The sequence below is a fragment of the Indicator indicator genome, chromosome 3 (genome assembly GCF_027791375.1).
Source record: "Indicator indicator isolate 239-I01 chromosome 3, UM_Iind_1.1, whole genome shotgun sequence".
NCBI lineage: Eukaryota > Metazoa > Chordata > Aves > Piciformes > Indicatoridae > Indicator > Indicator indicator.
Window position 1 is genome coordinate 4,643,816 of NC_072012.1, and position 20,947 is coordinate 4,664,762.

The 20,947-nt window shown below is 47.8% G+C and overlaps 1 protein-coding gene across 1 annotated transcript; it reads left to right on the forward strand.

The window, feature by feature from the left end:
• The first annotated feature begins 611 nt into the window (after positions 1–611).
• On the forward strand, positions 612–6,835 carry BCL2L14 (BCL2 like 14). The gene is made up of 6 exons (XM_054399722.1): positions 612–827; positions 3,231–3,306; positions 3,485–3,619; positions 4,757–4,821; positions 5,789–6,061; positions 6,794–6,835. Exons 1-6 carry the CDS (start codon positions 612–614, stop codon positions 6,833–6,835), a joined length of 807 nt encoding a protein of 268 aa, XP_054255697.1.
• Positions 6,836–20,947: the final 14,112 nt, after the last annotated feature.

Sequence of the window (20,947 nt, forward strand, 5' to 3'; positions counted from 1 at the left end):
TCTCCTTTCTCTACCAGAGGATGTGCCACTATACCATCCACTGCACACCATCAAATGTGCTAAGGGAAGAGTGGCTGGAAAGCTGCCTGGCAGAAAAGGACCTGGTGGTGCTGGTCAACAGCCAGGTGTTTGGTGAAAGCTCCTGTAAAAATGTGAAGTATTGGTTGAAATTAATGAAAATAGGCTGATCCCTAAGCTATTAAAACTCAGGGGTTGCTCAGCCTAGAGAAGAGAAGACTCTGGGGGAACCTTAGAGCTGCCTTCCAGTACCTGAAGGGATCCTGCAGGAAGGCTCAGAAGGACTTTTCCTGAGGGTGTCTAGAGACAGGACAAGGGGGAATGGTTTGAAGCTGAGGGACAGCAGGGTTAGACTGGAGCTGAGGAAGAAGTTCTTCAGTCTGAGGGTGGTGAGACTCTGGAACAGGCTGCTCAGGGAGGCTGTGGCTGCCTCCTGCCTGGGGGTGTTGAAGGCCAGGCTGGATGAGGCCTTGAGCAGCTGAGTCTAGTTGAGAGGTGTCCCTGCCCATGGTGGGGAGGTTGGAGGAGATGAGCTCTGAAGTCCCTTCCAACCTGAGCCATTCTATGTTTCTGTGATTCTTGCAGGAGCCAAGATGCCTTTGGCAAATGATGTCACGATGGAAGACACACTCCTGGAAGACGATGAGCGAGACAGCATAGAGTACAAGATCCTCATGGCCTACGCCCGGCGGCGGCTGCCTGCCAGCACATACAGGAAACTCCTGGAAAGTGAAGCTAACGTGCAGAAATCAGCATCCTCAACTGGGACAGGAGTAACAAGTGACCCCCAATGGGATGAAGATGAACCAGTAGGAAAAGTCTATTATCAGGGTTTTGTGACATCTCCCAAGCAAGCAGAACCAAGCTACTTTCCAGGATATCATCTACCTCTTCTCCCCAGCAAAGGAGAGCTGAAAAAGCAGGGCAGCTACACAGCAGATCCCTGCCCTTCTGACATCGTTTCACAAGGGAATTTTCAGGATCAGTCAAGTATGTCTTAGTTCTTTCCTTCTGCTTTAGGTTTAAATCTCTCTCTGGATAGCTTAAATGGCTGGCTGCCTGTGGAGAGGCAGGATGAGGAAGGGGATTTCTTGCACTTTTTGGTTACCTCTTGTTAGCTCTACTGATTTCCAACTAGGAAGGCAGGTGGCCAGATCTTCAGTAGTACTTCCACCCACAGGATTCATGCTTGTGAGTGGCTTTGCTGTTTTCTAGCATATTGTGGAATAACTGCACAAAACACTGTTGTTTTTGTTTGTTTGTTTTCTTCTGAGAATTGTCCTTTTGTTTTTCATGCCTAGTTAAAAAGCAAACATAAAACACTGGTCAGACCAAAGACCTCCACACTACTATCAGGGAAGAGTAGTTGTCTGAAGACCTGTTCAAGGGGCTTTATCATGAGATGAACATTCCATGCCAAAGACAGAAGGGCTAGATGCTGCTTGGAACATGGCAGTGACCAGCCTCAAGCACAGAGAAGCCCATCTCTCTGGTCCAGCTCTTATAACCCCACCATGCATCTCAAATGGAAACAGTCTTTCAGAGTTATCTAAGTCTCCCTTACAGTCTGCTCATATATGAAGTCTGGACTTGCCCTCCCTGGTGTTGCAAGAAGAGGCAGTAGGTGGCTGTAATCCATCCAACATCTTGGGATCCCGTCCACATAAACTTCTTGTACCCCAGCCCCCAAAGCCAGCCCTGTATCAGGTGCTGCACCGCAGCCAATGAGGTTTTTCTCTTTGAGAGAAAGGCTGAGGTCTCCCTACCAAGCTGCCATCTCCAGTGCATGACAGATGAGGTCTTCCCACCAAGCTGCCATCTCCAGTGTATGACAGATTGGCACTTTATGTAGATAAGGCAGAAGATTTTTGGTTTCATTTGTCCCAACTTGACACTATTGGTGTCACAGCAACTGCTCTCCCCTTTCACTGCATGTAAAGGTATGTCCAAAAATTATCCATCAGGGACTTCTCCAGCTAATGCCCATCCCTGATCACTTCAGCTGTCCTGAGCCAGCCCCTGCCCACCAAGCCCATAAATCCAGCTCTGCCTTTCAAGAAAGTGTCTCTGCCTCAGCCCAGTACCTTTTGCTAGGGAGAAGTAATTGTAATTTTCTGCTGGTTTGATTACCAAGGACATAAGTCTGCATCTGGAGAGCCAGTTTTAGGCCCAGTTTATTTTCACATTACCAAGAAAGTGCTCAGGAGTTGGGGGGGTCAATCATTTAATGACCCTGCCAATGCATCACCATGTTGCCTGCAGCATGGGTGGCAGCAAGGCCTTGAGGTCAAATCTCCCCCTGCTGCGTGTTAACTTCCCTGAGATCCTGCTTGGCTTCAAATCTGGGCTTTGCCTGTCCTTCAGCAGATTGCAGGACCAATTCATAAAACATTTATGATGATGATGATGCACACTGCTAGCAGCTGCACTGCAAGGCTGGCCAGGCCATTCTACAAAAACTGGGGGTGCTTTTCAGGATTCCCCACCTAAACTGAAGGCTTGTTCAATTCAAAAGCAGTTGCCTAATCTTAGGTTTCCAAAGACAGCAAGACCCCGGATCTGCTTCCTAGAAGATTAGCAGCTCCTTGACAGGCTATGCAAGCAGACAAGGCCATGCAGCTGGTTCACCAAGCCTTGCAATGCAGTTTTTATTGGTTACATTAACCCTTACTGCTCTCACAACAAATTCTGCTTGTGAATTTTACACGGCATGGGTCAGGCCACTGCTGCTCACACAGGAGCTGCTGCTAGGCAGTGGTGGGGGGGAGATTTGAGGTTTGCATTCCAAGCTATGTGAGGCAAATTGTAAGGATGAGCACCTTTTAGATGAAAAAAGCCTTGCAACAGCTCCTCCTGCTCTTCTTGATGCAGCAGAGTCTCTCTTGGAGTCCCCTCAACAAGCAATGCCTTCAGCTGCTACAGGTCCTGAGTCAGTACATGAGGCGGATAAAGCCAATCCAGTTGCTGAGTGTTCCCAGTGTTAATACAACAGTGCCAAGGACACAAGAAGGTTTTGTGCTAGAGGTGCCTCTGAAGTGAAGTCTGCTTCTCCTTTGCTCAGGGTTAGCCTGTGAGAAGGAGGAAAGAGCTTTCAGATACCCATCTTTTCTGAATCTGCACCTAGAGGTGAACTAATCATGGGCAATGCAACCAAGATCCACAGTCCTATACAGCAGTACTTGCATGTTTCTTAGTATGTGGTGTGCTTCTAGATTGCAAGGATGTACCCCGGGGAGCAACACTTGGTGCTGTATGGCTTAGCTGTTGCTCAGATCCCAGAGAGGGACTGTACCACATCACTTCTCTCTCTCAATTATTACCACCTCATCTCAAGCAATAGTAAGGCCCCAGCAAGGAGAAATGGATCTCCTGGTATGCTCCAGTCACTTCCAAATGAGTCAATCACTGAATTATTTCCTGGAAAGATTAATTGCCTTCTTTATTTCCCACCTTCCTTCCCAACCAGGTGAACCAGCATACATCAGTCACATTGCAGACAATCTTGCCAAGCTTGTTACTGTTGCTCCCAGACCCTGGGAATTTCGGTGTCAGTATGAAGCCCCACGTCAGAAGCAAGACAAAGGTGAATCTACTGCTGGAAGTGAGGCTAAGGAACACAGTAAGGGGGAAGCATTCCTGCTCATGGGCAGTATGCCAGGCTGGGACTGCACACTGCAGTGTTTTCTCTAGACATGCCAAAGCACTTAGGATTTCTGTAATAAGATGCTGTGAAGAGGGAAGTTTGCTCTGCTGGTTCTTCCTCTGTTGCCCACATTTCAGGGACTGCTCTTGCAGTCATCTAATGAGCCCTACCTGCTACTGCAATTAGAGAGAGCATCCCTAAAAATCCAGAGAGGTGAGATATGATAAAAGGAGGATGGAGACAGTGATGTAAGGTCACAGAGCAGTGGCAGGAGTGGCAGAGCTGGGGGCAGAGTAAGACACCAGTGCTTCAAGGCCAAAGAGCAGTCATTGGGGCACAAATGTCGTGGCCAATCCCTATTTGGTGATGGAATAACACTGCTCAACAATTCCACAGAATGGTTTGGGTTGGAAGGGGCCTCAGACCTCCTCCAACCTCCCCACCATGGGCAGGGACACCTCTCAACTAGACTCAGCTGCTCAAGGCTTCATCCAACCTGGCCTTGGAACACCCCAGGGAGGAGACAGCCACAACCTTCATGGGCAGCCTATTCCAGAGTCTCACCACTCTGGTATTGAAGAACTTCTGCCTAAATCTCTGTGAGAAGTTTGAACTGCTTATATTCTATGATGCCTGCAGAGACGTAGTTTTAACAGAAACTTTCCAGAGATTTCTGGTTACAAGAGGGACCCTGCCAGAGCTGCAAACCCACAGTTTGTCCTAATGAGGGGATTTCCTCTCCCTAATTTTAAGTCCATTCTAGCTGCCATTCTGCTAGCTGCTCTTTTGTTCTGGCTTGTTATCAGGCACACCTCAAAGCCAAAAGGGCTGGCAGCGGGGTGTTAAAGCTCCTGCTCTTTCCCAGATTCTTAACTGGAGCATCCATTTTAGCATCCATTGGGCAGATGGAGAAACAGCACAGCTTAGTCCATGCAGACTTACAACAGTGAGCTTGAAGCCTGGGTACACAATTGTGATTGTTCTGCCAACTAGCAGGTGTTCTGATGATCAAATGACACAAAGGCTTTTGCCATAGCTTGCCATCTGGATCTTACTAGAAGGCTGTGAGATTTACATTATTCTTTCCTTTGACAGAACAAGAAATAATATTATCAATAGTTTCACTGTTAAAACAAAGAGGGGACCAACTGGAAGAAAAGGTAACTGCCTACCCTGGCTAGATCATGAGAGAAAGATGACACTGCTCTTGGGAGTGAGGCTTCTGAAACCTAGCACACTCTGTCTCTATCCTCAACTGCCCTTTTTGCATCTGGCACTTTCTGAAACCTTTGCCATTCATCCTGACATCTTCCTTAAGAGCAGAGGACTAGCAGAGATCTCTGTTGGGGTGGGGGGAGGAAGGCAGTGAAAAGATTGTATGTCTCAAAGCAGAACCACATCACTCCTGTTGAGTTTCATGGGATGCTGAGCACTTGACCAACTCAGAGAAACTCTTGTGCTCACATTAAATTTGACATACAAGCTGTTCCCAGTGGAGGGAGGGAAACTTTACAGCTTTGAGAGTTGCTGTAGGGAAAGGGGAATAAATCTTCTGAGTGCATTTTGAAAGCCCTGCCCAAAAGCTATAGAAGCACCTCGACAGGTCCTTGAGCAGGAGTGGGTGTTTTCTTTATTAGAAGGATAGGCACTGGTTCCCTTTACTCATTTTTTATCTGCCCCTTCTGCTCTGCAAAGGCACACTCCCACATAAAGGACATGCCCAGATTCAGGAAGAAGCATCACAAAGACCATGCCTGAGCAAATGGAGCTCAGCACTGCAGCTGCTGCTATGCTTCTTACAACCTTGGCCTTTCAGTTCATCCTCCCAACTCCTTCTCTATTCCCCTGGCTCCTCACCTGCAGGTCTCAATATCAGTGTCACACTTGTTTTGCTTTCTCTCTCTCTGCTTCTCTTATTCAAACACAAAGAATTATGGATCCACCTGCAGAGCCTGAAGGAATGGCATTGCAGTGAGGTGTGGCCTTTGTGTGCCATGTCTTGCATTCAGCACTGGAGCTGGACTGTATTTTGTGTACTACCTAGAAACGTTCTGTTTTCCCAGTGGGGTGGGGAAAGCAATTCCAACCAAATGGCTCAGTTTAAACAATCCTTACTCTTATTTTCAGATGAAAAAGGATGGAGCTTTCTATCAGTGTTTTAAAGACATGCTGTCCTACAGCTTCTTCAAGGGGATCACTGACTGGTTCCTGAAAGACTTCTCAGAAGATTCACCAAGAGTAACAGGAGGCCAAGCACAGCGCTTGAAAATTGCCTATACAATGGAAGTTGCCACCAGACTGAAAGCTATTGACAACCATCCCATGAACCGGGTCTTGGGCTTTGGATCAAAGTACCTCAGAGAACACTTCAAGCCATGGATTCAGGACCAGGGTGGCTGGGTATGCATTTTGTCTCCCCTGACCTGTGCACAGCCTAAAGGGTCTTGAAGCAGCATACTCTCACAGAGCTGACATGGCCAAATGAAAGCAACCCAAGCTGCAGGTTCTTTAACAGTGTGTACTCCAGCTGGGGAATTCCTTGCTACAAGGCATCTTCTATGCTGCAAGTTTTTTATTTGCACAGGTCCAAAAATCAGTAGGAGATTCCTGGAGTATAAAACACCATTAATTAAGTAGAAAGCACCACTCCTGACACAGTCTCTCTACCACAAATAGCTGAGGACTGGGAGAAACACCAGGAAACTTCATGTTTGCCCTAATCCTGTACTTCTCCCTAGAAGGGTGCTGTTGGCAGGTTCTGGGGACAGCACAGGAGTTCATACATTCTGCCCTTATGGTGTGATTTGCTTCCAACCTTCCCTACACAGAAAGCCATCTCCTTATCTTCATATCTCTTTTAAAGTCAGTTGTGCAAGGTGCTCTTTGGCCAGCAGTGGTGCTGAGCTGTTGCCCTTCATAGCTCATTTGCATGGAGTTGCTCAGAAGCACTAGCACTGGACATTACACAGAATGCAAACATTCAGCAGCTGTACAGCCTGTGTCCATTGGCCTAGGTAGCATGGAAGCTCAGAAAACCCTACTGGCAAACCTGCTGACTGACCTCAGCAGAGCTGAAACTAGAATGAGGTCCTCAATGCTTTCTTAATTGTCGGTTTTCTTTCTGTGTTACAGGAGAAGGCTGTGACTTCACAGGATGAGGAAGAAGTGGAGTAATCACAACTGAATCCATTCTTCAGGGTGCAGGAGCCTCCAGTTACAGCACAGGCAGGCTCTTATGAGATGCCAGGGTGACAATGGGTCTGTATTTTATTTTTTTTCCAGGGAAGGTACAACTGCACTTTCTTAAAGCCATTACTGATGTAGAGGGTTTTCCACCTCCAACTTCCTACGAGCATTCAGCCCCACAGACAGCGATTTTAGGTCTCTTTTTGAGTAGAGGTGCTTGCCACTACTCCTGTTGATGGATGTTGAAGTACAAACTGGGGGAAAATATCAAAGCATGCAGTCTGGAACCACTGGACTGTGATCAGCCAAGTGAGACAAGTGCTGCCAGCTTGGTGTGTTTCATAGCGGTATCATCTGTTATCAGTTCCACAGCCCCTTGTTAGAAGACAAACCTACACACTGCTACCAGCTTCCCCTCTCCTCCTCCTCTGATTAGATTCTCCAAAGCACTGATGTCATTTTATACATCTGAAAGACAGTAAGTAAGGCAAATGAGGGCTTTTGACTTCAATGCCTCTCCCATTCCCCCAGGAAAACAGACTTGATTTACCTACAGATGCTTTTAATTTGAGCTCTTCTGTTTTAAACCCCTTCAAAGCACAGCACAATAGATAGTGACTTCTACAAGATTATTTTGCCCATTAATGTGAAAGATACAAGCACTGGGAGAGCTTTGCAGGCCAAGAAATTCAAAACTTACCCTACTGTGTCAAGTTTTCCTCCTTACTCAAAAGGAGCTGGACGCTAGATGTAATCTCAGGGATTTCTACATCAACTCAGCTGGCCCTACAGCCACTGCAAACAAGTGAGCTGATTTGAGTTCTTGAATCTGTGTAGCAGCAGAAGGAACAGCACTGCATCACTTAGATGAGAGGCAGATGTCAGTGAATATAATTCTTGACTTTGAGGCTTGGTTTGTGGCCCATTTACTCAGGGACTTTTGGATTCCATCCCAGGTGGAGAAAGAGGGAACCTGGGACATCTGATGCAACTGTACAAACATGGCACCACTTCTGTGACTTTCCAGTACAGAGAATCACAGAATGTTAGGGATTGGAAGGGATCTCCAGAGATGATCCAGTCCAACCCCCCTGCCAGAGCAGGATCACCAAGGGCAGGTCACACAGGAATACATCCAGGTGGGTTTTGAAAGTCTCCAGAAACGGAGACTCCACAACCTCTCTGGGCAGCCTGCTCCAGGGCTCCATCACCCTTCACCATACACAAGTGTCTCCTGGTGCTCAGGTGGAACCTCCTGTGTTCCAGCTTGTACCTGTTGTTCCTTGTTCTATTACTGGGCACCACCAACAAGAGCCTGGCACCTTCACCTTGACACCCACCCCTCAGAGATTTATAGATATTGATCAGATCCCCTTTCAGCCTTCTCCTCTCCAGACTAAAACAGCCCCAGGGCTCTCAGTCTTTCTTCATAGCAGAGATGTTCAAGTCCCCAAATCATCCTTATAGCTCTTCATTGGATTCTCTCCAACAGGTCCCTATCTTGAACTGGGGAGCCCAAAACTGGACACAATATTGCAGGTGTGGTCTCCCCTGGGCAGAGTAGAGGGGCAGGAGAACATCCTTGGCCTGCTGGACACACTTTCCTTAATTTACCCTAGGATGTTCCCTGAAAAGGCTCCCTGCAAGACATCTTTCCATTACAGATGCTTATTCTGTGTGTAGATGAACTAGAAAGACTGCATGAAGATGTCAATAAGAAATCAGGAAGTTGGAAGAAAGTGCTAAAAGCATTTTGACTGGCTGTATAAAACATGCAGTGCTACCAAAGAGCAAGGGGAGCAAGGGTTTGACTAATAAACCTTCAACTTGCATCTCGTGTGTAGTGAACTCTGCCTCTGTCCGGACATGTACGTGGGGAAACAAAAGTCAGAGAAGATGGAAGCAACCTACCTTTGTTCCCCTTCTTCAAAGGAGGTGGAGAACACTTGCTGCAGCTCCAGACTGTAATCCTGCTGTTAAGAACATCCCCTCTTTCTGATGACATCAGATATCCCCAAATGGGGGCAGATTTGTGGGGGAGAGGCAAGAACCTACTCAAAAGTTCCAACTGTTGTTCTTCCACCTTTCTCCAACATTTTTTTCCTATGGAAAAATTAATAGTGAGCTGTTGTAGCTTCCCACAGCCTGCAGGCTGATGCTTCCTTAGAAATGTGATTGGTTTCCAAAGCAGGCTTGTTAGCTAGCTCTTGGCTCTGAAGAACTAGATCTGATTTCAGTTACACCAAGCCCAGCCTTGGTCAGCCTGCCTGCAGTGGTTTGCCATTAGCTGGCTGCTAGCTCATGGAAAAAGCTTTTTGCATTTTCTCTGCTCAGATAACAATTTGCTGTTCAGGGAGGTGCACAAACTGGGTGTTTGGGAGTGTGATTCTCAAGCTGAAGGTTTAGTAGCCCTAAAGCCACACTTGTCCCTCATCCCCAGTTTGGTAGCTGAGGGCCAGTTTCATGCCAGGAGTGGAGACAACAGCCATCAGCATCTTAAATGGGAATGCAACAACTCTCCACCTCACAACAGCTACTCAGCTGGGGGTTCTTTCAATCTGGGTTGGTAAGAGGGATTTGCTTTTCAGCAGCAGTAGAAGCCAGCATAGGAAATCAGCCCAGGGAGCCCTTTCTTATTTAGTTGTTCTTATGCAAGTTGGAATTTAAGAGGAACCTGTTCCTTTTATGGCAGGGATCTGTGGCAACCTCCTTGCTGGAATGATGGCTTTGGTTTATTCTAAGAGCAGACAACAAGGCTGAGCTCGGAGCTGTTGCCGCTGCTGCTGCCTGGCATGAATGACAAAGCTCTGCTGCTGGCTCAGCCAGAATTCATCTTGCTGTCTGTTTAAAATCCGTGGTGTCTAAAGCAGCAGCAGACAAACGTGTGTTTGAGGTGTGTGTGGAAGGGATGCTGGGAGGGAGGGCAACTGATCATGAACATCTTTGTCTGTGTTTAGCTGTAGGATCCTCTGCTGCTCATGTAAAGCACACAGAGGTTTACTGTTGAAACAAGAAGTGTTTTCTTATTCTCAGCAGCATACTTTTTGTTACAGCTTAATTATAAAAGGAGCTGATTTCACTGAGCATTAAGGTTGTGATGACAGTTTTACCCTGTGCTGGTGGTACGGGGAAGCTAGAAGTATCCTGCAGCTTCCTTCTGCACAGTGTTCAAGGGAGTCAGCCCACTGGGGCAGGCTGTGTTAGTGCCTAGGAGCTGCTGTCTCAGCCTGACATCACCCTCTGAGAGGTTCCAGCAGCAAGTATGACCTGCCCGGGCTACCATTCCCTGCAGCACCAAAAGCATAGGATGAGAAGCCCTCACTGTCCATGTGCACACATGTTGCACGAAGGAGCTCTGTCCTGGCTCGTGGCAGCAGTGTCCTTTGCTCCAGCGAGTAAGGAGGAGGCAGAAATGGTAGAAAGCACTCTGAAGACTTTGCTCCAAACCAGACAATTTATTTGTCTGTTCCTTAATTTTGCTTCACCTCTCTTGAGGAATGGATTTCCTTCACTTCCCAGGAAATGCTGGGCAGTGCAGTATTGCTCTGCCCAAGGCAGATGAGGTATATGGAGGCACCCTTTGGTCTTCGCACAGCATCAGTATTGCATAGTCTCCCTCTTCTCAAGCTGCTGCTCCTTTCCCTTCTTCCCACAGGTGGGTAGCATGCTGCTACTACCAATACACACAGCTGAGTAGCCAGAAAAGCTGCAGGTGGACAGGAAGTGCATTGCAGTGAAGCACCAAGGGGAACAGCTCAACAGACACTATGGCCTGAAATGTAGATTTACTGCCTATGATTTGTCAGCTGCAGAGCCTCACAATTTGGAAGAAGTTCAGGGTGAAAAGTTCACAGCTGGGGAGTTGCAGTGTGAGAGAAGGGTGAGAACCAAGCAGGAACCATTGAAGTTGGTTGCCTCCCTTGCTTTTTATCTGCTGCTGGGATGATCTCGCCAGGCAGGAGGTAAATCCCAGATGGCAAACAGAAATTCCAGTTCTGTTGCACAACACCTAGCACAGCAGGTTGTGGGGTGGGGCTAGGAGATGTGCCAGGATTAGGAGCTGCTGTGATCCATCCTAGTCAGTCCATAGAAAAGGCTTCTCCTATGTATGTCCCATAACTTGCTCCACTGCATGTCTGCTGCAGCCATGCAGATGCAGAGAGGATGCATTTTCCTGCCCCATAAAGAGCTACAGGCTGGGGACAGAGTGGCTGGAGAGCAGCCAGGCAGAGAGGGACCTGGGGGTACTGGTTGACAGCAGCTGAACAGGAGCCAGCAGTGTGCCCAGGTGGCCAAGAGAGCCAATGGCATCCTGGCCTGCATCAGGAATAGTGTGGCCAGCAGGAGCAGGGAAGTCATTCTGCCCTGTACTCAGCACTGGTTAGACCACACCTTGAGTCCTGTGTCCAGTTCTGGGCTCCTCAATTCAAGAAGGACATTGAGACACTTGAATGTGTCCAGAGAAGGGCAACAAAGCTGGGGAGGGGTCTGGAGCACAGCCCTGTGAGGAGAGGCTGAGGGAGCTGGGGGTGTTTAGCCTGGAGAAGAGGAGGCTCAGGGGAGACCTCATTGCTGTCTACAACTACCTGAAGGGAGGTTGTAGCCAGGTGGGGGTTGGGCTCTTCTCCCAGGCAACCAGGAACAGAACAAGAGGACACAGTCTCAAGCTGTGCAGGGGGAAGTTTAGGTTTGATCTTAAGAAGAAGCTCTTCCCAGAAAGAGAGATTGCCCATTGGAATGGGCTGCCCAGGGAGGCGGGGGGTGTTGATGTCCCTGGAGGTGTTTGAGGAGAGACTGGATGAGGCACTCAGTGCCATGGTCTAGCTGATTAGTTAGGGTTGGGTGATCAGTTGGACTTGATGATCTTGGAGGTCTCTTCCAACCTGGTTGATTTTGTGATTCTGTGAAGAAGATAGCCAAGAAGCTCATCATCACTCAGACTGAGGGCTCTGCTCACATCTGGAGGCAGAAATGCAGGCAAGCATGGGACTATTTTCACTAAGCAAGGCCTGAAGCAAGCCTGGTGATGCCAGTGATGCCTAAATATTACTGTAGGTACCTTGGGTGAAATTGAAATCTTTTGGTAGGTCAGGGTTCTAGGATCAGCCAGAGGCAGGGGTATGAAACACACTGGGATACAGGAAAGCTAGGCAGATGCTCTGTATTTAGAAGTTGCTGTGCGTGTTTGGCTTCAGCTGTCTTGGTTTCTCCTCTTTTATCAAATTTGGGAAAGGTGGAGAACCTGGGTTACAAAGGTTTTGTGTGGGGCAGGGGATACAGGAATTGCTTCAGGCATTATCACCATGTGAAACATCAGAGAAAAGGTGAGGGTGACCTTGTGACTCTGACAAAGCTATGGCAGGCTGTTAATAGCAGCTAAGTCTTGTGCTGTGCTTAAGCTGTGAGCACCTCAGCCCCTCCCAGAAAACCATCAAAGATTAACCCCCTCAGGTGGTGTTCAAGATTTTTGTGAAGGCTGAATGTCATATTTACCTCCTATATTTTATGCTCTCAGGTAAATGCAGACCATTCAGTTACTTTCCTTCAAGAAGCAGGAGAATGAAGACTGTTAATGGAAAGCTGAGCTCTCCAATCCCATCCTCGCCAGAGCTGGAGACTAAGCAGATAGCTTAGACTAAGCTGGAGACTCTGTAGAAATAATTACAACAAATTCACCCTGCCTAGACAAGCTGTATGGACAGATGATTTTCCCAAGCCAGTGCTCACACAAGAAAAGCTCAGCTCTTTTCGTAGGAGTGGGGAGCATTCACCACCACCCCTTCAACAGCCTCTCCACTTCTTCTGTCTGTTGTTTTATCAGTGACTCCTGGTATGCATCCATCTATGTCAAGGAATCCATCTGTTGTGCCAGTTTGGGGTATTTGGGTGAGTGGGACATAATCTATTCACTGTCACTGTTGCCAGTGTGGGGCAGCTATTGCTGTACTCTCCCAGCTCACAAAGAAACCTTTGAAGGTTGCTGACCAAGGGAGGCCCTGTGTGGATTCAAGTGGTGAAGGAGCTAAGCACCCACAATGAAGTCCTAGATTTTAGCCACAAGAGGACACAAGTTAAAAACTCCAAACCTCAAAAGTTTAAATATATAACTCCAAGCCTGAAACCCAGGCCAGATAGCTAACAGACCTCAGAATATCCAACAGATCCTGGGAAAAGGGATTTCTGCCAGTCCAGAGGGCAAAGCACACAAGCCAGAGAAGGTCATGCAGGAGATGGTGCAGCTACAAAATGCAGATGTCCATGGAAACATTCACTGGGCACACATCTGCTTGTTTTCAGCCCCTATGCCCAGTGGTACCACTCCGTGCACCTGCTGCCTCTTCCCTCCCTGTGTTCTCACAGGTGAAAAGCAGCTGGGGTGATGGAAGCCTCCTGCCAATAAAGTAAAACTCACCCTTAAAGCAGTGACAAACAAACAAGGGGTGGTGGTGAGGCAGAAACCTGAGTGTGCTCTGCTGAGCCTTGGCCTGAATTAGCAAGGGAGAGGGCAGAGTTCAGGGCTGAGGTCAGCCTTCTGCTTCTCATTAAGGCAAGGAGGAGAGCCAGGAAAGACAATATCTCATTACTGGGTGGGCAGAGCCTGTCATGTTAGATGCAGTGTCTGCAATCAATTAGAAGAGGCAAATTAGCCTCTAGTGCCAGAAGCAAACCCCAAAACAAGAGCCAGTTTGATGGATCAAAATGAGATGTGAGACAGGAAGAATTTATCATCCCCACAAATACGTTTGGAATACACACTGGGAAGGAACTTCAAGAAATCCATGGAAATGCTTTGAGGGGCAGTGACTCACCATCACTTTGAAGGCTAAATTTTCCTTTTTAACTTTCTGTTTTTGAAAAAGGTTTTAAGATTCATGAACTCTATTTAGCTCTAAAGGAAGGGGCCTGGGATAACTTTCTACTCCCTGCTACCTCAGACACTACTGAGCAAAGTGCTTATCCTAGAATCATAGAATGGTTTGGGTTGGAAGGGACCTCCAAAGGTCATCTAAGTCCAATCCCTGCTTGCAGTCAGCAGGGACATCCTCCACTAGAGCAGGCTGCTCAGAGCTCTATCCAGCCTTGAATACCGCCAGGGATGGGGCCTCAACTACCTCCCTGGGTAACCTGTTGCAGTGTTCCAGCACCCTCATGGTACAGAACTTGTTCATCACATTCAATCTAACTCTCCTCTCATTTCAAACCATTGTCCCTTGTCCTGTCACAGCAGACCTCTGCAAACAGTGTCTCTGCAGCCTTCTTGTAGCCTCCTTCAGGTACTGTAAGGCTGCTCTTAGGTCTCCCTGGAGCCTTCTCTTCTCCAGGCTGAGCAAACCCAGCTCCCTCAGCCTGTCCTTGTAGCAGAGGTGCTCCAGCCCCTTATCATCTTGGTAGCCCTCCTCTGGACCCTCTCCATCAGGTCCATCCTTTGCTTACCACTGAGCCCCTGCAGGGGGATGCTCAGCATCCCATCCTCAGTGCTCTGTTGTAAGCCCAGCAGGGTGAAGAGCAAGTGGCAGTTACCGGGTGGGTAACTCCTGCTTGCACAGGACATAGGACAAAGCACAGGAAAAGGATGGACATGTACAGCAGGGTCTCTCCTTTGGGGAGGAGGAGTAGGCAAACCTGCAAAACATTATCTGCACTGACTGGCCTGCTTTGTAGAATCACAGAATGTCAGGGGTTGGAAGGGACCTCCAGACATCATCCAGTCCAACCCCCCTGCCAGAGAAGGATCACCCAGGGCAGGTCACACAGAAACACAGCCAGGTGGGTTTTCAAAAGTCTCCAGAGAAGGAGACTCCACAACCTCTCTGGGCAGCCTGCTCCAGGGCTCTGGCACCCTCACCATACACAAGTGTCTCCCTGTGTTGAGGTAGAACCTCCTGTGGTCCAGCGTGTACCCATTGTTCCTTGTCCTATCACCAGGCACCACCAAGAGCCTGGCACCTTCATCTTAACACTCACCCCTCAGATATTTCTAGACATTGATAAGATTTCCCTCTCAGCCTTCTCTTCTTGCCCCAACACTACTCACCCTTTGCAAAAGGAAGGGTTGGAAAGTGTCATCATTTTATCTACCAAGAGTGACTGAAGCAAAACAAGCTGAAAACCACCATGGGAACAAATTTGCAGCTAATACTGTGCTTGTGAGTTTGCGGTTCCTTTGTGAGGATTCAGCAAGGACATTAGCAAGAACATCATCTCAAAAGAAACTTGGCTAATTACCTTCTGGCCTCAGGGTCCCTCTTCACAGCAGCCCAGGGATGAGGAAAATTGGCTCTCTCTCGCAGCTCTTACAGAGTTGAGCTGTAGTTGTTCCCCAGAAGGATGTGCTGTCAGTTTCTTTGTGCACGTAAAAAAATAAAAATAAAATCTATAAACCCAAATCTGTTTGTTTTTTTTTTTCTCCCTGAAAAAAAGGGCAATGAGAACAGTGGAAGCAGTTGTAATTACCAGTAAGGTATTGAACTCTAGGTACATAAAAATATATATCATACATATAATATAAAAGAGATTTTAAACCCCCTCAAAGGTGTAAATCACTGAACTTATTCTATCTGGAAGGAACTGATGTAGAAATCATTCAACACAAAACCAACATCACAGCTGCAAGGCAACAGTAGCAGACAGAGGGAGAAGAGCAGATTCTTACTCTTGATTACAATTCTGTCCTTTCTCAGAATGTTTAGACTTACAAGTAAGAAAGTACCTTTGGGCAGAGATCTTCATATTTCATTCATAGAGTACCAGGTTGGAAGGGACCTCAAGGATCACCTCGTCCAACCTTTCAAGATAAGAATGTAGCATAAATGAGCTGGCCCATTTCATATGTGCCCTTGTGGCCAAGAGAGCAAATAGGATCCTGGGGTGCATCAATAAAAGTGTGCCCAGCAGGGCTAGGGAGGTTCTTCTCCCCCTCTACTCTGCCCTGGGGAGACCACACCTGTCCAGTTTGGGGCTCCCCAGTTCAAGAGAGACAGAGACCTGCTGGAGAGAATCCAACGGAGAGCCAGGAGGATGCTTAGGGGACTTGAGCATCTCCCCTGTGAAGAGAGACTGAGAACCCTTGGGCTGTTTAGTCTGGAGAAGAGAAGGCTGAGAGGGGATCTCATCAATGTGTATAAATATCTGAGGGGTGGGTGTCAAGTGGACGGTGGTGTGCAGTAATAAGAAACAACAGCTTCAAGCCTGAACATAGAAAATTTCACCTCAGCATGAGGAGAAACTTCTTTACAGTGAGGGTGTCAGAGCACTGGAACAGGCTGCCCAGAGAGGTTGTGGAATCTCCTTCTCTGGAGACTTTCAAAACCCACTTGGATGCATTCATGTGCAGACTGCCCTTGGTGATCCTGCTTTGGCAGTTGGACTGGATGATCTCTTGATGTCCCTTTCAACCTCTAATGTACTATAATATTGTTTGCTTTGCTTGCAGTGCTCTTGTATCTCCCTCCCAACTCTTCCATGTCACAAGACAACACAGCAATAGAACTGGCCAGGGATCATTAAAAATATGGAATGGTCTCACACAGCTGTGCAATGAAGAAGAACATCTTACCCCAAGCCAAACCCTTCTGTCTGAAGCAATCTTTTTCATGACTTACAGCTGGCTCCCAGCGGTGTGCAGGCGGCAGGAAACCAAATCCAGCAAGTACCTGCTTACAGCACCGGCAGCTGACCATGCACAACAGGGAGACAAATGCAAGGGAACGGGAAACAAATATTGGAGAAATCCTGCAACAAACCTTCAGGCTGAATCACCAAGTCCTCCTGGTGCCACAGGTGCTCTGCCCCATGCTTTTGCCGTCGTGAGCAGAGATAGGTTTTATTAGCAACACAAAATTGACGCAAGCAGATAAACAGCAGGGGTAGGATGATCACAACTCATCTGTTTTCTTGCTCCTCTCTTTTTGGAGTTAGCTAAAGCTGAAGGATGATTCAAACATCAGATGAGAAGAGAGAAAACCACCTATGTGACAGAAGCCAAGCATCTTAAAGCAGTGGAACTCCCAGCTGTCCCAGTCTCCCACCCGTTCCCATGCTCTCTGCACTGCCAGGCAGACCTATGCTTTCTGTAAAGACTTGTTAAAACAAGAGGGACTCTTCCTTACCTGATGCTGGTCACCAAAGAACTTCCCCTCAGATCTTCTGGCTCTCTGACAAGCCTGTAATTCTGTCTAACTTTTGACTTCTGAGCACTTTTTTTTCTGTCTCTGAAGAAGAAAAAAGGGATGCCAGTGAAGGCCACAATTGGTGTCTCTTCCCCTCCTTCTTCAAAACCTGAACGCATCTTTTCTGCTCAGTTACTGAAGCTTAGCTGACATCAGCTCTTTTCCTCAGCTGTTCAGGAAACCCTGGGTGTGGGATTGCCTGCAGAGCAGTGGTTTCCCTCTTTCCTCCTTCTCCCATGCACCTCACTTCTGCCTTAGCTTCTATCCCTGGGAAGCACCATTTGCTGCCCTTCCACATCACCACTGTGCTACTTTCCCCTCGACCACCTCCTTCCCACTCTGCTCCTCACACGTGCAAACACCAGAGGCGACTTGCCCAAAAGGGTACAAGTGGCAGAGGTCCTCACCCACCCTGTGGGGTTGACCTTGCTGCTGAGGAGTGCTCCTCAGCATCAGCTGCTGGTAGCTCTGGGCACAGCCCAGCACTGGATCCATTGCCTTTTTGCACAGTCAAAACCAAGGGGTGTCAAGGCAGGAGTTTGAGAGGTGGAGGCAAGGCAGAGCCAGCACGGAAAAGGCGTGTGGGCATTGCACGGGAAGGACAGGGAAGAGAAATAAATTCTTTGAAACAGGAAAAAAAAAAACAAATTAGCCTTCATTATTAACACACTGCTGGTGGAACAGTTTTGTATTAGAAGCATCTGAAAGTGGTTTTCTTCCATCAAGTAATTAATCCCAACCAGCTGCGCTACAGCAGAAGAGCCCACATGAAGGTGCCTGCGCTGCAATGCTGTGGCCAAAGGGTTTCTCAAAACACTTGCAGAACGGGAAGAAGAAAGTGGTGTCAGGAGAGGGCTCTTTCTGTCTCCAGTGTGCACCCCAGCGTGCTTGAAAAACAAAGTCACAAAAAAATACACCAATGGGTTGTTGGTTTTTTTTAAGTGTCATTTACAGACTCTCCTCCTGCCCACAGCAGGGGCCAGTTTCTGATCTTCTCCTCCTCGGTGTTTCAGCACTGGCCATGTTGTTATCTGCAGGGCTAACCTGCTGCTCGCTTCCAAGCTGAAGGCAGCCGATTTTGTGAGACCCTGTGGCAGTTTTAGGCTGATGCCTAGGAACATTTTCCACAGATTGAGTAGAAAAGTGGTAGAAGGTAAATAAATTATCATTGGATGTAAAAGGGAAAAATAAGGATAAGGTCTAAATAATCACATTGGTCTGATAACTAACATAAAGTTAGTTGTATAAACTAACTCTTGTTCTTTTTGGTTTTCTAGCAGATACTAGCTGGTTGCTTTTGCTTGGCTGTTGCTGACCTTGGCTGCCTTCTTCTTGTGGCTAAGTGCTAACAAGCTACTCTTTGCTCTTTTCTTTCTCTTTCCCCTTGTATAGGGTGAGGAGCAGGGAGGGGGAAGCTGTTGGTAACACCTTGGTTTTGGCCAGGGGGGATTATTGTGTGGCTTATAAATTGTAAATACATGTAAATGTTGTATATTTTGTATATATTCATTGCATTTCATAGTTCTAGATTTTAGTCTGCTTGTAAATATAGCTTCATTTGCTTTCCAGCTGAGCTGGTCTGGCAACTTTTATTTTGGGGGATAATTTCAACCCACCACAGACCCCCATCTCCCTGGCAGCCAAACGTAGTTTCGCTGTGAGGACAATGGAAGCCTCCACTAAGCAGTGAGCCCCGAAAGGCCTCGGAGGCCAAGATCTGGTTTTCATTAGGCACTCCACGTAAGGAGGGCCAGGGGAGGTGCCAGACAGGAAAGGGGCTGTACACAGGCACAGCTCACAGCAGATATTTGTGGCTTTTTCCATGAGCATCAGCCCTTTAAGAGGAAGGGCTCACAGCACGCCGATTCCTGAGGTATCACCCCCATCACCATCTCCTCCCCCAGCCTGCCTGCTGCCCTCTGACTGGCCCCAAACCTTGGAAGCTGCTAACTCCCAGCACCCCAGTAGCCAGCAGCATTGCCTGTAGCCCTTCATTCAGCAAACCAGCAAGGATCAGCAGTGGTTTGAAACTTGTCACTCAGGGAAATGCAGGGGGAGCTTGGTGCTGGGTCACTCGGTCATTCCTCTCCAGCAAGTGCTCTGTGGGTTGAAGTGGTTACTAGCTTCCTGGCAAGGAGACAGGGCTAAGAATTTTGGCAACACTGACAAATGGAAAGCACCACAGGAAATCCTTCCATCTCCTCCCATTCAAATTATATTCTTTCTGTGTCCTCAGAGAAGTAAACTTGGTTGTTTCTGCAGAGCTTCCCCTTAAACTCGTCCACAAGGTATCCTGCTGTGAAAGCAAAGCTGTGGCAAGATCACTGCTCTGCCACCCCATACCAGGTAACCCCAAGCATCAGATCTCTCCTGCCAGGCCTTTTCTTTACACAGCAGAAGATGGAAGTGGGATAGGGCTGGCAGCTCCCTTTCCTAGCTGCCATCACAGATCAAGACCAAGATAAAGCCTCATTTACCCAGACGCAGTTTCTACAAGAGAAATGAGTTTTGTGTCGTTACTGTTTTAAAGTCACTAAGCTCCACAACATTTCTCTTATGTTCCCAACATGATGCATGAGGCAGAGGGATGCAGGAATAGCTGCTGCACACAGCAGGCTTGATACAAGGTGAAACTTCCCCTTGTAAGGTGCCTGCTTTTCAGCAGGCTCTCCTACCAAACGTGCAGAGGATTCTCAGCTAGCTACAAAATCTTCTCTGTGACAACTGGTTAAACATGTCCAGCAGCTCTCCTACAGCAATAAGCACCTGATCCTGCTTCCTCACCTTAGGGCAGTGCTGCCAATACCAATGCAGAATGGACACTTTTACTCAATGGAATACAAAAGCACATCGAGACCAAAACCAGACACACACAGGGTGCTTAGGGTTATTCCCAGGCTGTGATTTTTATGCATAAAGGCTTGGTAGGAAAGATTTGGGGCTGAGCAAGTGTCCTAATGCTTGGCCTCTAGAAAGTTAATCAACGATGACTCTTTATTAACTCTCAACATCACTAACCCTTTGGCTATCCATCATAGAATGGCTCAGGCTGGAAGGGACCTCAGAGCTCATCTACTCTGACCTCCCCACCATGGGCAGGGACACCTCTCAACTAGACTCAGCTGCTCAAGGCTTCATCCAACCTGGCCTTCAACACCCCCAGGCAGAAGGCAGCCATAACCTCCCTGGACAGCCTATTCCAGAGTCTCACCACCCTCAGACTGAAGGTGGTCTTCCTCAGATCCAGTCTAACCCTGCTCTCCCTCAGCTTCAAACCATTCCCCCTTGTCCTGTTTCTAGACAACCTTATGAAAAGTCCCTCTGCAGCCTTCCTGTAGGATCCTTTCAGGTACTGGGCTCTTGCCACTACCAGTGCTGAATTCCAGCACTTGCAGTCACCTCTGCCCCTGTGTACATGTGATGAAAGACACAGATCATGCAATGGAAAGAAATTGTTTTCAGATTCCCAAGTGGTCTTTCCTCAGACAGGCAGGGAGTGTGTTTTAAACTATGCAAAACATTCCAGTGTCTCTTACCATGGCTGCAGCCCCGTGGCACGTGGCAAACACAGCTTCAGCATCTCTGCAGGCCTTGATCACTAGCACACCTGCTGGAGCTGCTGCTGAAACACAGCTTCCTTCTGCTTCCTGAGCTACACTCTCCCTCTAAAGAGTATTGGAGTTTTTTTCCTTCAGGCTTTAAGTCAAGCTGATCCTGCTCTTTGTGGTGTCCCTCCGTACTGCCTCTCTGCTGTGCACTTCGAAGAACTGCGTTTGAGATGCACCCTGATGCCTACCAGCTGCATCTGGAAAAGACCAGGATTCAGGAAATCTGAAACAGGACAATACTTGCACCAGAACTCTACCACATTCCAACTGCACAGACTTTGTATAAAGGCAGCCTCCCATAGGCCACCAACAATTCTGGCTTT

Bases quoted from the DNA above. Each gene is read 5' to 3' on its own strand.
- BCL2L14 (XM_054399722.1), top strand. From the start codon at position 612: ATGCCTTTGGCAAATGATGTCACGATGGAAGACACACTCCTGGAAGAC. The intron at 4,822-5,788 runs GTAACTGCCTAC...TCTTATTTTCAG, and splicing joins GGGACCAACTGGAAGAAAAG to ATGAAAAAGGATGGAGCTTT. The intron at 6,062-6,793 runs GTATGCATTTTG...TCTGTGTTACAG, and splicing joins TTCAGGACCAGGGTGGCTGG to GAGAAGGCTGTGACTTCACA.